This window comes from Ochotona curzoniae, unplaced genomic scaffold (assembly GCF_017591425.1).
Source record: "Ochotona curzoniae isolate NIBS_2020 unplaced genomic scaffold, NIBS_Ocur_1.0 contig_2688, whole genome shotgun sequence".
In the NCBI taxonomy this organism is placed as follows: domain Eukaryota; kingdom Metazoa; phylum Chordata; class Mammalia; order Lagomorpha; family Ochotonidae; genus Ochotona; species Ochotona curzoniae.
In genome coordinates this window covers 942,118-954,125 of record NW_024465553.1, presented here as the reverse complement: position 1 = coordinate 954,125, position 12,008 = coordinate 942,118, and the positions used below count along the sequence as shown (strand labels likewise).

The window sequence follows — 12,008 nt, the reverse complement described above, 5'->3', positions numbered from 1 at the left end:
CTGTCAACCCTGAGTCATGTTTTAGGAGGGTGCCCTGGTGTGGGAGCGCCACAGGAGGGGTGGCCGTGGCAGGTGCTGTCCTGGCCTTCTGCGGGCAGCTGATGCGCCAGAAGGCAGCAGCAGGGCCTCTGGCTCTGGTCCCATTCCCGATTGAGCTGGGCCTGAACCTGGGGAACCGCAGTGTCGCCCTGGGCCCTGGACAAGGACCGGGACCTGCTGTATCTTATTGATGTGTTTGACATTTGACATATGTATATGATTGATTTGCTTGCAAGACTGACAGAAAAAGTTCCTTCCCCCAATAGCTGCAGGGCCAGGCCAGGCTGAAGCCAGGAACCTGGGCTTCAACCCCTTCCGATGTGGGGGCAGGGACTGAAGCGCTCTGGGAGTCATCAGCTGCTTTCCTGGCACACTAGCAGGAAACTGAATCAGACAGTCCAGAGCTGGGATTTGAACTCTCACTACCATATGGATGCTGTGCCACCATACCAGCCCTCCCCTGCCAGTTCAAATCTGCATTTCCATTTTATTTAAAGGAAGATAGGGCTCCCCATCCAGTGACCGACTTCCCAAACTCAATGCAGGTCAGAACCAAGAGCCTGCAACCTGCCAGGCTCTCCCGCGCTCCTGGAATCAGGTGGCCCAGCTGCTGCGCCACCCAAAGGCCACCCCTGAAGTGGGGGCTCCTGGAGGGGAGAGGCCAGCGGAAGGGGCAGCCGTGAACAGTCCTGCCCACGTCTGAGCCGTCAGAGGATGTCAACACCTTAGTGGACCCTGCTTCCCAGCCCCACACTCGCCTTGGAGAGCGCTGCCAGGGCCTCTCACACCCTGGTGCCTACAGCTCTCCTGGCCATCCCTGTGGGCACTGCCAGACCACCAGCCCCTCCCGAAGACCCTGTCCCTACTGCTGGGTCCAGCTGACCCCTCTGGCAGCCCCCTCCCACCGTGTAGCTGCCACCCAGGGGCCCTTCTGCGCTGTGCCCCCAGCAAGCCCCCCCACCCACACACAAGGCAGGGCAGGTGGCGGGCAGTGGAGATCAACCCGGCGTGGCACCTGGCTCACAGCGAGAAGAGGAGGTCCTCACCCCAACGGGCACCCCCTGAAGGCACCCACCCCCTCAGCAGCCCCTCCCAACCTCAAAGGCCTGTGTGCCTAGGCTGATGGGGGGAGGAGATGGGAGAGGAGGGGAACAAAAGGAGGAGGAGCAGAGGCCAGAAAGGGAAGCTGGTGCCCGCCCGGGAAATTCCTGAGTGTCAGGGAACTTTCCAGAGGGCAGGAATTTCTAGGATGTGACAAGGGGGCAGGAGAATTGCATGGGCGCCCTCGGTGGGTTCTGCCTTCCTGAGGCCCAGACCGGGGCTGGGGATGGGGTGCGTGCGTGACCGGCTCCTTGGCCCCCCGGGCAAGCAGGGACCAGTCCGAGCCCCGAGGGCCTGAGTCGGTCACAGCGCCCCTCCGCCTCCTCCAGGAAGCCCGCCGGCCCCGGGTGGGAGCCGGCAGGAATCGCTCTGTGACGCGAGAAGGCGGCGCCCGGCGCCCGGCCCCTCCCGGGCGGCCAATCAGAGGCCGTCGGGGGACCCCGGGCGGCCCCGCCGCGCGGGGCAGGGGGAGTCTGCGCCCCTGCTCCCCGCCTGCTGGGGCGCCGCGCTCCGGCTGCTGGGCCTCCGCCCGCGGGTTTTCCGCGGCCGCCGGGGCGGGCAGGGCCGGGGGTGGGGCCTGCGGCTATTTCAGGCGGCGCCGTGCGGGACCCGGTGCGCGGCGGCCGGATCTGGATGCAGTAAGTGACCCCGCGCGCTCCGGGCCGGCTGGCTGCCCGCGGGCAGGGCGCGGCGCCCCAGGGGGACACGGGACGCTGGGAGGGGACGAGAGCGGCGTCGAGGCCGGTGGTTCCGGGGCTTCAAGGACATGGGTGCCCCAGCTGACCCGTGCGTGCCTCCTTCGGCGCAAGGGTCGGGCTCTGAGTCCCTGCCGCTGCCCGGGGGGAAAGCTGAGGTTGTGCAGGAAGGCCGTGCCCAGTGCCCAGGGGCGCGCTGCTGAGAGGCCCAGCAGAGCCCACACAGTTCTCTTCCCATTACTGCAGCAGCCCTGGAGGACACGCTTGGGAGCTCCCTCCGCTAGGGGCTGCTCAGACAAGGCAGCCCCCTCCCTGTTTCCTTCCCCTAACTGCTCCCCAGGAGGACAGTGGTGGGGCCCCACTTGTCAGACCAGCTTCTGTGGATGTTTGGCACGAAAGGGGCCTGTGCTGGGAAGAGGTGCAGGCATGCCGCATGGGCATGGGCAGGGCAGGGCTGCCTGGCGGCCTCTCCCCTGGTGATCACGGCATCCAGAGCGGAACTCCCAGCGCAACTGGCACCCGGGTGCAGGCAGATGGAGAGGGGGCAGGGAGAGGCACCAGCCGTCTTGCTTCCAAGAAGTGGCTCTGACCAAGCTGTGGGGTGTGGGACAGCCCCTCCTGGGAGCAGGGTGGAGAGGGGGGCAAGGGATGAGGACCAGCCCTAGCCCCCACCCCTGCAGAGCTTGGAGCAAAGCATTTCTCCCTGCAGCCACAGCTTTCCTGGGGCCTGAGTCATCAGGGGCTTGCCTGTTTATTCTTGGTGGAGACCCAGCCCAGCCTGCTCCTGCCCTGCGTGTCAGCCAGGGTCTCCGTGGTGGCTCCCACCAGCTCTGTCTGCCCTCAGGGACCTGGGCATCTGGAGGGGTACAGCTGAGAAGGCGGCGCGGGGAGGGGACCTGGAGAAGGATGGGCTGGGTTCTGCAGCAGGTGATCCGGATCACATCCAGGTTGCTGACCAGAGGCACTTTCAGGCTAAGCTTGAGCCCCCTCTGGGTGGAGGAGAGGAAGAGGGACGGGTGCCCAGGAAGGGCAGAGAAACGAGAAGCACTGGTGATGTTGACACCCACTGGCCATGCTGTGCCTTTTGCTGCTGTCGCTGTGGTCTCTGCAGACCTCACGCAGGGCAAAGCACTTAGGTTCTGCTCCCCTTGTTTCTGCGCAGGGGTCCCCCCGTGACGTGACTCCACAGCCAGAGACTGGGGCCTGGCCTTGGAGAGGCATCTGGGGGCCCTGGCCTAACCATGGTCATTCTTTATCCCAGGCCTTGCTTCGTCCCAAGGGACAACAGGTGGCACCCAGCCTCTTTCTTGTGGTGTGTGGGATCCAGGGAGGGGCTTCCTCCCAATTCCTGCTCTCCACACAGAGGGTAAGGGGTCCAGGAAGTACCCTCAGAGACCTAAGTGCATGGGTACACCAGGCCCGTGGGTAAATGTGTGGCATTTCGCCCTGGCCCGTGTCCTTTGACTAACTTAGGGTGCCAATTACGGTGTGAATGGGTCCTTCACTGTAGTGGGGCTGTCCCCCCCAAAGTATCTGCTGGTGATGGGGTCACCCACGGATGCCTCCCAGGTGCTTTCCAGCCTTGGTTCGTTGATCCCGTGTGTGGGTGCAGGAACTCACTTAGCCGCCTCTCTGGGGGAGGGGCTGGTATCAGCTTGGAGAGTGGTGGGCAAGGGTCTGGTGCTTAGCTGGGCAGGAGGAAAGAGGCTGTGGAGAGGGACCGCTGACCCTGCTGCCCACCCTGTCCCTGCAGGCACACGCCAGGGGGTGCTCAAGATAATGACCTTCCTTCGAGACCCTCTCGGCCAGCAGTCTGTACCAGGAGTCCTCGACTTGCTGGGGAGCCCCCAGAAGCTGCGCTCCACCTCCGAGGCCGGATCAGAAGCCTCCATGTCTGAGGCCTCCTCCGGGGACCTGCTGCCCCAGGACAAGGAGGAGCGGACAGCCAAGAAGAAGCCCAGAACGCTGGCCAGCATGTTCAGCGTGTTCAGCAAAGGGAAGAAAAAGAAGAAGCAGGGCCAGTCCAGCTCCGCCGAGTCCACTGGCCAGGCCAGGCCGGGGCTGCAGGGACCCCCGCCCACGGGTAGGCCTGAAGGGGCTCCCGGGGTCCTGGGGAGGGCTCTGCACCGTGGAGGGAGCTCAGCCTTCCTCTGAGGAGGCGGGGAGGGGCGTCTGCGGCCAGCCTGGGAGTGCCACCCGCGGGCACGTGCCCGACGCTGATACGGTTTTTTTGGGGCCGCAGTGGAGGAGCTGAAGGCGACGCTGGAGCACGGGCAGCTGGAAGCGGCGTGGCCGCTGCTGGCGCTGGAGCGAGAGCTGCAGGCGGCGGCGGCTGCGGGCGGCACGAGCGCCGAGGAGCTGGTGCGGCGCCAGAGCAAGGTGGAGGCCCTGTACGTGCTGCTGCGGGACCAGGTGCTGGGCGTGCTGCGGCGGCCGCTGGACGCGCCGGCCGAGCGGCTGCGCCTGGCGCTGGCCGTGCTGGTCGAGCAGGAGCGCGAGGACGCGCAGGTGGCAGCAGAGCCTGCGCCCGGGGCGGCGGCCCTGGCGCCCACGCGCCCACGCGGCTGGCTGCAGCTGTGGCGGCGCGGCGTGGCCGAGGTGGCCGCCGAGCGCCTGGGCCGGAGGCCGGCCGCGGGCAGCACCGACAGCCGCTCGGAGGCCGAGAGCGCCTTCCTGCACATGGGCCGCACCATGAAGGAGGACTTGGAGACTGTGGCCGAGCGCCTGAAGCCGGTGTTCCCCGCCGAGTTCGGCGTCGTGGCCACCTACGCCCAGAGCTACCACGAGCACTTCGCTGCCCACCTGGCTGCCCTGACAGAGTTCGAGCTGTGTGAGCGGGACACCTACATGCTGCTGGTCTGGGTGCAAAACTTCTATCCTAAGTGAGTGGTGGCTGGAAGGGTGGAGGCTCTGAGCTCCAAGGGCGGTTTGTGTCATGTGCCCCTCACCTCCTGCGGGGGTGCTGACCCAAGCCCTGTCTCCTGGGCTCCTGCCAGACTCTCCAGCTGGGGAGACTGAGGCCTGGGCCGAGGCAAACGTCTCCCTGCTTCCTGTGTCAGCTTGCAGGCTGGGGAGAGGCTGCGCCTGACAGTGAAGGGTGCTGAGCAGGTGCCTGGAGGTCAGGACGCCCCTGGGGAGGCACGTGGCAGGCGGGGCGCATGGCGCCCGTCCTTGCCTGCGCTGGGACGCTGAGCCAGGGCATTCTGGGAGCCAGGCATTGGCTGGAGCATGGAGCGGAGCATGCTGAGCAGGGTCACTTCATGAGCCCACACGGTGGGTGTCTGGGCCACGAGGTCTGGCACCCTCAGGTGGGAGGTCAGTTGCCCGTGCCCAGGGAGTCCTTCCATGCCATAGCTGCTCCAGCTTCAGGCATGCCCTACTTGACCCCAACTCTACCTGTTCCTGAGCCAGCCAGACATGTCACAGGAGCTGTATGGGAAACTGCCATGGAGGCAGGGAGATGCCCAGTCACCAGGCAGGGTGAGGTGGGTAGCCTCGAGGGCACCCCTGTGCGGGGTCTGTAGCTGTGCAGACAGTACCTGAGGGTTTGGGGAGCCCCCAGGTGCCACTGGGGCCTGTGGGAGCTCATGGGCCAACCTGAGGCAGGAAGACTCAGGCAGAGCCAGTATGGGCAGTGGGCGAAGGGTCAGCGGCTCCCAGGGCAGGGGTGTGGGGTGTGGGCAGTGGGCGAAGGGTCAGCGGCTCCCAGGGCAGGGGTGTGGGGTGTGGGCAGTGGGTGAAGGGTCAGCAGCTCCCAGGGCAGGGGTGCAGGGTGTGGGCAGTGGGCAAAGGGTCAGCGGCTCCCAGGGCAGGGGTGCAGGGTGTGGGCAGTGGGCAAAGGGTCAGCGGCTCCCAGGGCAGGGGTGTGGGGTGTGGGCAGTGGGCAAAGGGTCAGCGGCTCCCAGGGCAGGGGTGCAGGGGGAGGCCAGCTCCTATATGTTGGTCCTTACACACCAACGCACCCCCTCTGCCCATCTCACACCCTTCCCACTCAGATCCAGAGCAGTCAGCAAGGCAGGAGACCAAGGCCTTTGGGAGCCCTGCACCGGGGTTTGTGATCCAGAGAGACACTTTAGGCCTGACTGGCCAGATGTGTGGGGAGCAGAGCTGTGTGCAGCCTGGTTGAGGGGCAGGGAGGGTCCTGCTCCTAAAGATTCTTACATATTAGAGAGAGAAAGAGAGAATCTTCCATCTACTGGTTCATTCCCCAGATTGAAGCAATGGCTGGTACTATGCCAGGCCAAAGCCAGGAGCCAGAGCACCTCCCAGGTCTCCCATGTGTGCCAGGGGCCCAAGCACGTGGGCTGTCTCCCACTGCTTCCCCAGGCCATGGGCAGAGAGCTGAATCAAGTGCGGCTAGTAGGGCATGAACTGGAGCTCATATGGAAGCTGGGATGGGGTCCTCCTTGTGCCTTCAGACCTGTGAAGGCTGGCGCAGGTCACTTGGGGGCTCTGCGACATCGTGCCTACAACAAACAGGCACCACAGTGGAAGACACCTCAGAGGAGCCAGTGGGGGGCACCCATCCTGCCCACGGCAGCCCACCCCCAGGCACAGCAGGGCTGACAGGCAGAGGGGCAGGCCGACAATGAGCCAGGCCAGAAGTAGTGGCCGCCAGGGACCAAGCTTGCTGACACCGGTGGCTCCCAAGGCAATGTAGGGGAGCCTGGGGAACAGGAGTGTGGCTGGTGACACCCAACCCCAAGAGGGCACCGAGGGGCTGTTGATGGAGAAGGCATCTTTCCTCACGCCAGCCTCCTGCTGCCCACAGCGATATCCTGAGCAGCCCCAAGCTGGCAGGTGAGCTGCAGGAGCTACAGCTGGGCAGCCTCCTGCCCCCGAGGCAGATCCAGCTGCTGGAGGCCACTTTCCTGTCCAACGAGGTGGTGAGTCTCCCAGTGGCTGGGAGGGACAAGAGACGGGGCTGGACAGGAGCTCGGCGTGCAACCCCACTGAGCTGAGCCGTGTGGTGGGTGCTGCCACACACAACCCCGCAGGCCAACATGAAGGAGCTAATGGCCCGCGCCCTGGAGGTGGAGTCACAGCGCTGGGCCGAGGATGCGGCCCCCCAGAGGCTGGACGGCCGCTGCCACAGCGAGCTGGCCATTGACGTCCTCCAGGTACCACAGTCCCATGCCTCTACCGGCGGGGCCCCACGTCCACTCATCGCTGCCTGTATGCCCGTCCCCTACCCCCAGTGCCCTGAGTTCCAGCCTCGCTCACCTCCCCCTGCCCTCCCCCCCAACCCCCAGATCGTCTCCCAGGGCCAGACCAAGGCCGAGAGGATCACCCCTGACCTGGGCTCGCAGATGAAGCAGATACTGCTGGCGGAGCTGACCAACTTCCTGCAGAGGTGTGTGTGCCCACAGTGCTTAGGACGGGGCTGCTCCATGGTGGGCCCTCCCACCTGCCCCGAGAGCCTCGGGTCATCCACGCTCTACCGAAGCAGTGTGGGAGCTTCTGGATCCACAGTGTACTGTTGGGGACTGAGAGTCCCTCCTCCTCACGACTGCCCTAGTCTTGTTTGCTGCCCCCCACACCCCTGAGGACCCCTGGCAGTGCCAGCCCCTGAGGGCCTCTTGCCCTCTCCTGGGCTGCTGGCGGGGGCTGAGGCGCACCGGAAGAACCTTCTGGTAGCTGCTCTGGCCCTGGCATACATGCTGGAGCTGAACGGATCCCTTCTTGTTGCGCCAGCTACCAGGCCAGCTTTAATGACTTTCTGGAGCAAGGCAGACAGCTGAGGAATTACAGGGCCAATGTCATGGCCAACATCAACAACTGCTTGTCCTTCCGGTGAGGTGCTGGGAGGGGTGGGGATGGGGGGGTGAGGGCCCTTCACCGTCAGGTGCATGATGGGACCCGTACGATGTGGGCATCCCCAGCTGGACCGCACAGCCATGGAAGGTTTTCGTGTTTAGATGGGCTCCCTGAGTGACCTTCCTGCTCCACATTCCAGGACATCCATGGAACAAAACTGGCAGATCCCGCGGGACCCCCCGAGCCACCTGCTGGCCCCCCTGAACGAGCTCAAGGGCCGTGGCTTTAACGCACTGCTCCAGACCCTGTTCTTGGAACTAAAGGTGGGGGCCTCTCCATGGGCAAGGAGCTGGAAGGGAGGGACTGGGAAGGGGGATAGCTGGGGCAAAGGGCACACAGGACCTGTTCCCAATGGGAGGTTGGGGGTCCTGGAGGGCCCCTGACCTTGGCAATCAGTCTGTCCTTAACAATTTGGCTTGACCCACCCCTGCCTTCCCCCCCCAGAACCAGACAGCTTGCCCCATCCAGACCAGCCCAGAGCCCACAAGGGTTCCCCTTTGCCAACTCCCCCAGCTGCAGCCCGGAACACAACGGCTGGGACCTAGAGACAGCACAGGGTAACACAGGATCCCTGGAAACGAGGGGCCCGAGCTGTGAGCCCTCACTGACCCAGGCAACGCAAGGCCTTGTTTATACCGAAGTTTGTTTATGTAAGCAGAAGGCACTGGAAAGGCCTCGGAGCTGGCAGACCAGCTGTCCTGGCTCTGCCACAGCTGAGTAACCTTGCAGAAGGGGCCAGACACCCGCCTCCACTTCCTGTCTGCGAGCAGGACCTGTGCTGTCCTGCCCGGCTTCCCCGGGGCCGCTGGCATCCGTGCCGTCTGTGACTGGTGACACTTCCTGTCCTGAGCGTGACCAGACCTCCTGCCCGTCTCTGCCAGCCGCTGTTCAAAAGGCTCACACAGACGCGCTGGGCGGCGGCCGAGGAGGTCCTGGAGGCGATCCTCGGCACCATGGTGGGGAGACTGCCTGAGTTCTTGGAGCTGCACGACTGCTTCCGGGAGGTGAGGGGGCCCTGGGCTGGTGGTGCCACCTGGGGATGGAGGGACAGCCCAGACACATATGCACACTCCACACACACGTGTGGATAGACACACGCCCTGGCCCGGCCCCCAGGAGCTCATGGAGACTGTCCACCTGCACCTGGTGAAGGAGTACATCACTCGTCTGTGCAAGCGGCGCCTGGTGCTGAAGACGGCCGAGCAGCAGCAGCAGCTGGCCAAGCACGTGCTGGCCAATGCCGAGCTCATCCACGGCTTCTGCACTCAGAACGTGAGCCCCCCCCGCTGAGCCCCCCATGCACTGCCCAGGGCCCGGGACAACCCTCCTCCGGCACCCGTTCCATCTCCATTGAAGCTGGATGGCCTCTCGGGGCCCCGGAGTGTGTGTGGGTGTCTTACCCAGAGCTGTGCCCGCAGGGTTCCCCTGCAGCCTGGCTGCATCACGCCCTGCCAACCCTAGCTGAGATCATTCGCCTGCAAGACCCCAGTGCCATCAAGATTGAGGTGGCCATGTATGCCACTTGGTACCCCGACTTCAGGTGAGGATGAGGGGCCCTCTGTGGGCTGGGGTCTGACACAGGTGCTCTGCCCTGCTGAGGCCCCGCAGCTACACACCTGGCATGGTGCTGGGAGTGGTGCCAGGATCCGTGCGTTTAGTCTTCCCCGCTGGCTTCCAGATGGGCCCGAGAGCTCAAGAGGTGTGGCCAGGGTGCCAGAGTGGGTAATGGATGGGTTAAAGGGACAAAGCTGGGTGGTCAGGCCCGCAGACCCTGCTCTCTCCTCACACTCAGGGGACACTAAGGCCCGGGAGAGCAGTGTCCACCGCTCGCCCAATCTAGGGCTCCTTGAGGGCTACAGTTTGTGCCCTGTTGGGAAGGGCTCCTCTGGCTATCCAAGGGTCTGGTGAGCCAGACATGGGGTCTTCTGGCTGGCTCCCCTGATGTGACAGGGAATTGACATGGGGGGGGGCTTCATGGGGCTGACATGTCTCAGCCCAGTCCAGTTTCCTGGCTGAGCTACTGCACCCCGCACTCATCTACCAGCTCGTAACATCCCCCTCTGTCAATCCACTCATCCGGCCCTTCTGTCCTCCTACCCATCAGTCCATCATCTACCGATCCATCCACCCACCCATCTACCCATCCATCCACCCATCCGCCCAACCATCCATCCACCCATCCGCCCATCCATCCACCCACCTACCCACCCATCCATCCACCCACCTACCCACCCATCCATCCACCCACCCGCCCATCCGCCCATCCACCCATCCATCTGCCCACCCACCCATCCATCTATCCATCTACCTACCCACCTACCCATCCACCCACCCACCCACCCATGCATCCATCCATCCGCCCATCCATCCACCCACCCGCCCATCTATCGGGCCATGCATCCATCCAACCTATCAATCATCCAACCGCCCATCCATCCCAACCGTGACCTGGCAGTCTGTTCTAGATGCTGGGATGTAATCGAGTACAAAGCAAGCTAGGTCTCAGCCCTGCTTCACGTAGCTGGTGGTTTGTGGAGGGGCAGCAGTCATGACATTGTCAGGCAAAGAAATGCATGTGCAAGGTATAAAGATGTTCATATGAGACCTTGAACGACAGCAGTCCCGACTTCACCAATGGGGCAGTAACTGTTGTGCTGGGGCCTAGGGGTCGGGTGGAACTGACCATCTCAGAGGGCTGAAGCTTGGCTGCTGCCAGGGACAAGGAGACAGGGGTGGGCAAGGGGGTCATGGTCACCTGGGGTGCCAGGGGTCGCTGAGCAGGGGTACTGGGCCCTGCTCCACTGACAGGACACTACTTCTCCATGCAGCAAGGGCCACCTGAGCGCCATCCTGGCCATCAAGGGGAATCTGGCTAGCAGTGAGGCCAGGAGCATCCGGAACATTCTAGACGTCAACTCGGGGGTGCAGGAGTCCTCCAGGTCCCTGTTCTCACTGATCAACGTTGGTTAGCTCGGCCTGTTCCAACCAAGCACAGAGCAGGCCGCTCCGGGGGCCATCCACTCCACACTGCCCCCACAACCCCTTTCGGCCGACATATAGGCGCTGGAATTGGACAGAGCTCTGGTGGAGCAAGGGCACCATTGAGGGGTGCCCCCGAGCTGATGCCCAAGAAAGTCCTTGTAGAACCATAGTTGGTGGAGTGTGCATGGGACTGAACCAGGAGGGAGAGTGTGGCCAGGGCCCTCACACAGTCAGCCTCAGCACCATCCCTCTTGTGGGTGGTCCTCAGCGTCCCCTCTAGATCCCCGGAGCCAAGCATCACCCTCTCTGCTTCCCTCAGGCTGTGTGCGTGGCTTGAGACGGGCTCTGCAGGTCTGGAGTCGAAGACAGAACCGGAAGGGGAGGATAGGGGCAACTCTTCCCCGGGGTCCCCTGGGACACTGAGGGCAAAGCCAGGGTCAGCCCACTCACCCCCAGGAGCCCCCTAGTGCACCAAAGGCAGAGCCAACATCAGCCCACTGACCCCCAGGCTTGGACCCCTTCTGGCCTCTCCTGAGGTGGCCCTGGAGCCCAGGGCCAGGGCCTCTTAGGGTCACCTGCCCGGATGCAGACAGGCCCCACTGCCACCTGACCGTGTGGCAGAGGCCTGGGCAGGAGCCAGGTGAGCCTGTGGCCTCTGCTCCCTCTTGCTGCTGTAACAGACAAACCCGCTGGCCACTCTGAAGGTGGATGCAGGACCCGAGGCAGGGGGCAGGAGGGCGGGGCTCTCCCGGTTGTTCAAGGCCACCATGTCCAGCTCTGCGTGGCCTGCATGTCAGGGCCAGTCACAGCCCAGTGAGCCCCTCCCACCACCACGCCCCGGGGTGCTAGCTTGCCTTCCCAGCCCAAGTGTCCACTGAGAGAAACCCAGCCCTTCTCTATTTCAAGGTCAGATGGAAGCCACCTGCAGTAAGTCCTGTTTGCAGTGCAACCTGATAGGGTCACACAGGCTCAAGGACCAGGGTGCAGACATGTTTGGGGTACCCTCATCCCACCCACCACCACCTGCGAAGGCACCTCATCCCTCATCCCACCCTGGGGAAACAGATCCGTCCAGGCTGGGGCTCTGCTACCCCAAGGTCCGGCTCCCTCCCCAGGTGAGAGGGACCAGTTCAGATATGGCCATAACTGAGTCCCCCCCCCTCCAGAGTCAGGCTGCATCCCCCAGGGCTGGCCTGAGGGTGGTTCCAGGAGGCTCCCTCCTCCAGGTCCTGCCCAGTGCTGCCTTACCAAGCAACGCACACAGGTCTCTACATTTGTTGGGTGTTGCTAATATCCCTAAGTGCTACTTTTGTACATGTGTCCTCTGGGCAGGACCAGAGATTGATAGTTTGATATTAAAGTTGAGTTCACAGA

General features: G+C 63.9%; 1 protein-coding gene across 4 annotated transcripts; it reads left to right on the top strand.

Annotated features, from left to right (window-relative positions):
• Positions 1–1,652: 1,652 nt before the first annotated feature.
• Positions 1,653–12,008, top strand: TNFAIP2 (TNF alpha induced protein 2). 4 transcript variants are annotated; one of them, XM_040975031.1, is made up of 12 exons: positions 1,653–1,778; positions 3,589–3,918; positions 4,078–4,717; positions 6,607–6,721; positions 6,833–6,955; positions 7,088–7,188; positions 7,530–7,628; positions 7,792–7,915; positions 8,534–8,656; positions 8,769–8,924; positions 9,071–9,192; positions 10,481–12,008. In XM_040975031.1, the coding sequence occupies exons 2-12, from the start codon at positions 3,615–3,617 to the stop codon at positions 10,620–10,622; spliced, it is 2,049 nt and encodes a 682-aa protein (XP_040830965.1). In that variant the 5' UTR covers positions 1,653–1,778; positions 3,589–3,614; the 3' UTR covers positions 10,623–12,008. The 4 variants fall into 4 exon arrangements, 3 of the variants coding, with proteins under 3 accessions (XP_040830965.1, XP_040830963.1, XP_040830964.1); XR_005883319.1 differs by lacking the exon at positions 1,653–1,778 and having other exon boundaries at positions 3,317–3,918; positions 10,481–11,632; positions 11,666–12,008; XM_040975029.1 differs by lacking the exon at positions 1,653–1,778 and having other exon boundaries at positions 3,317–3,918.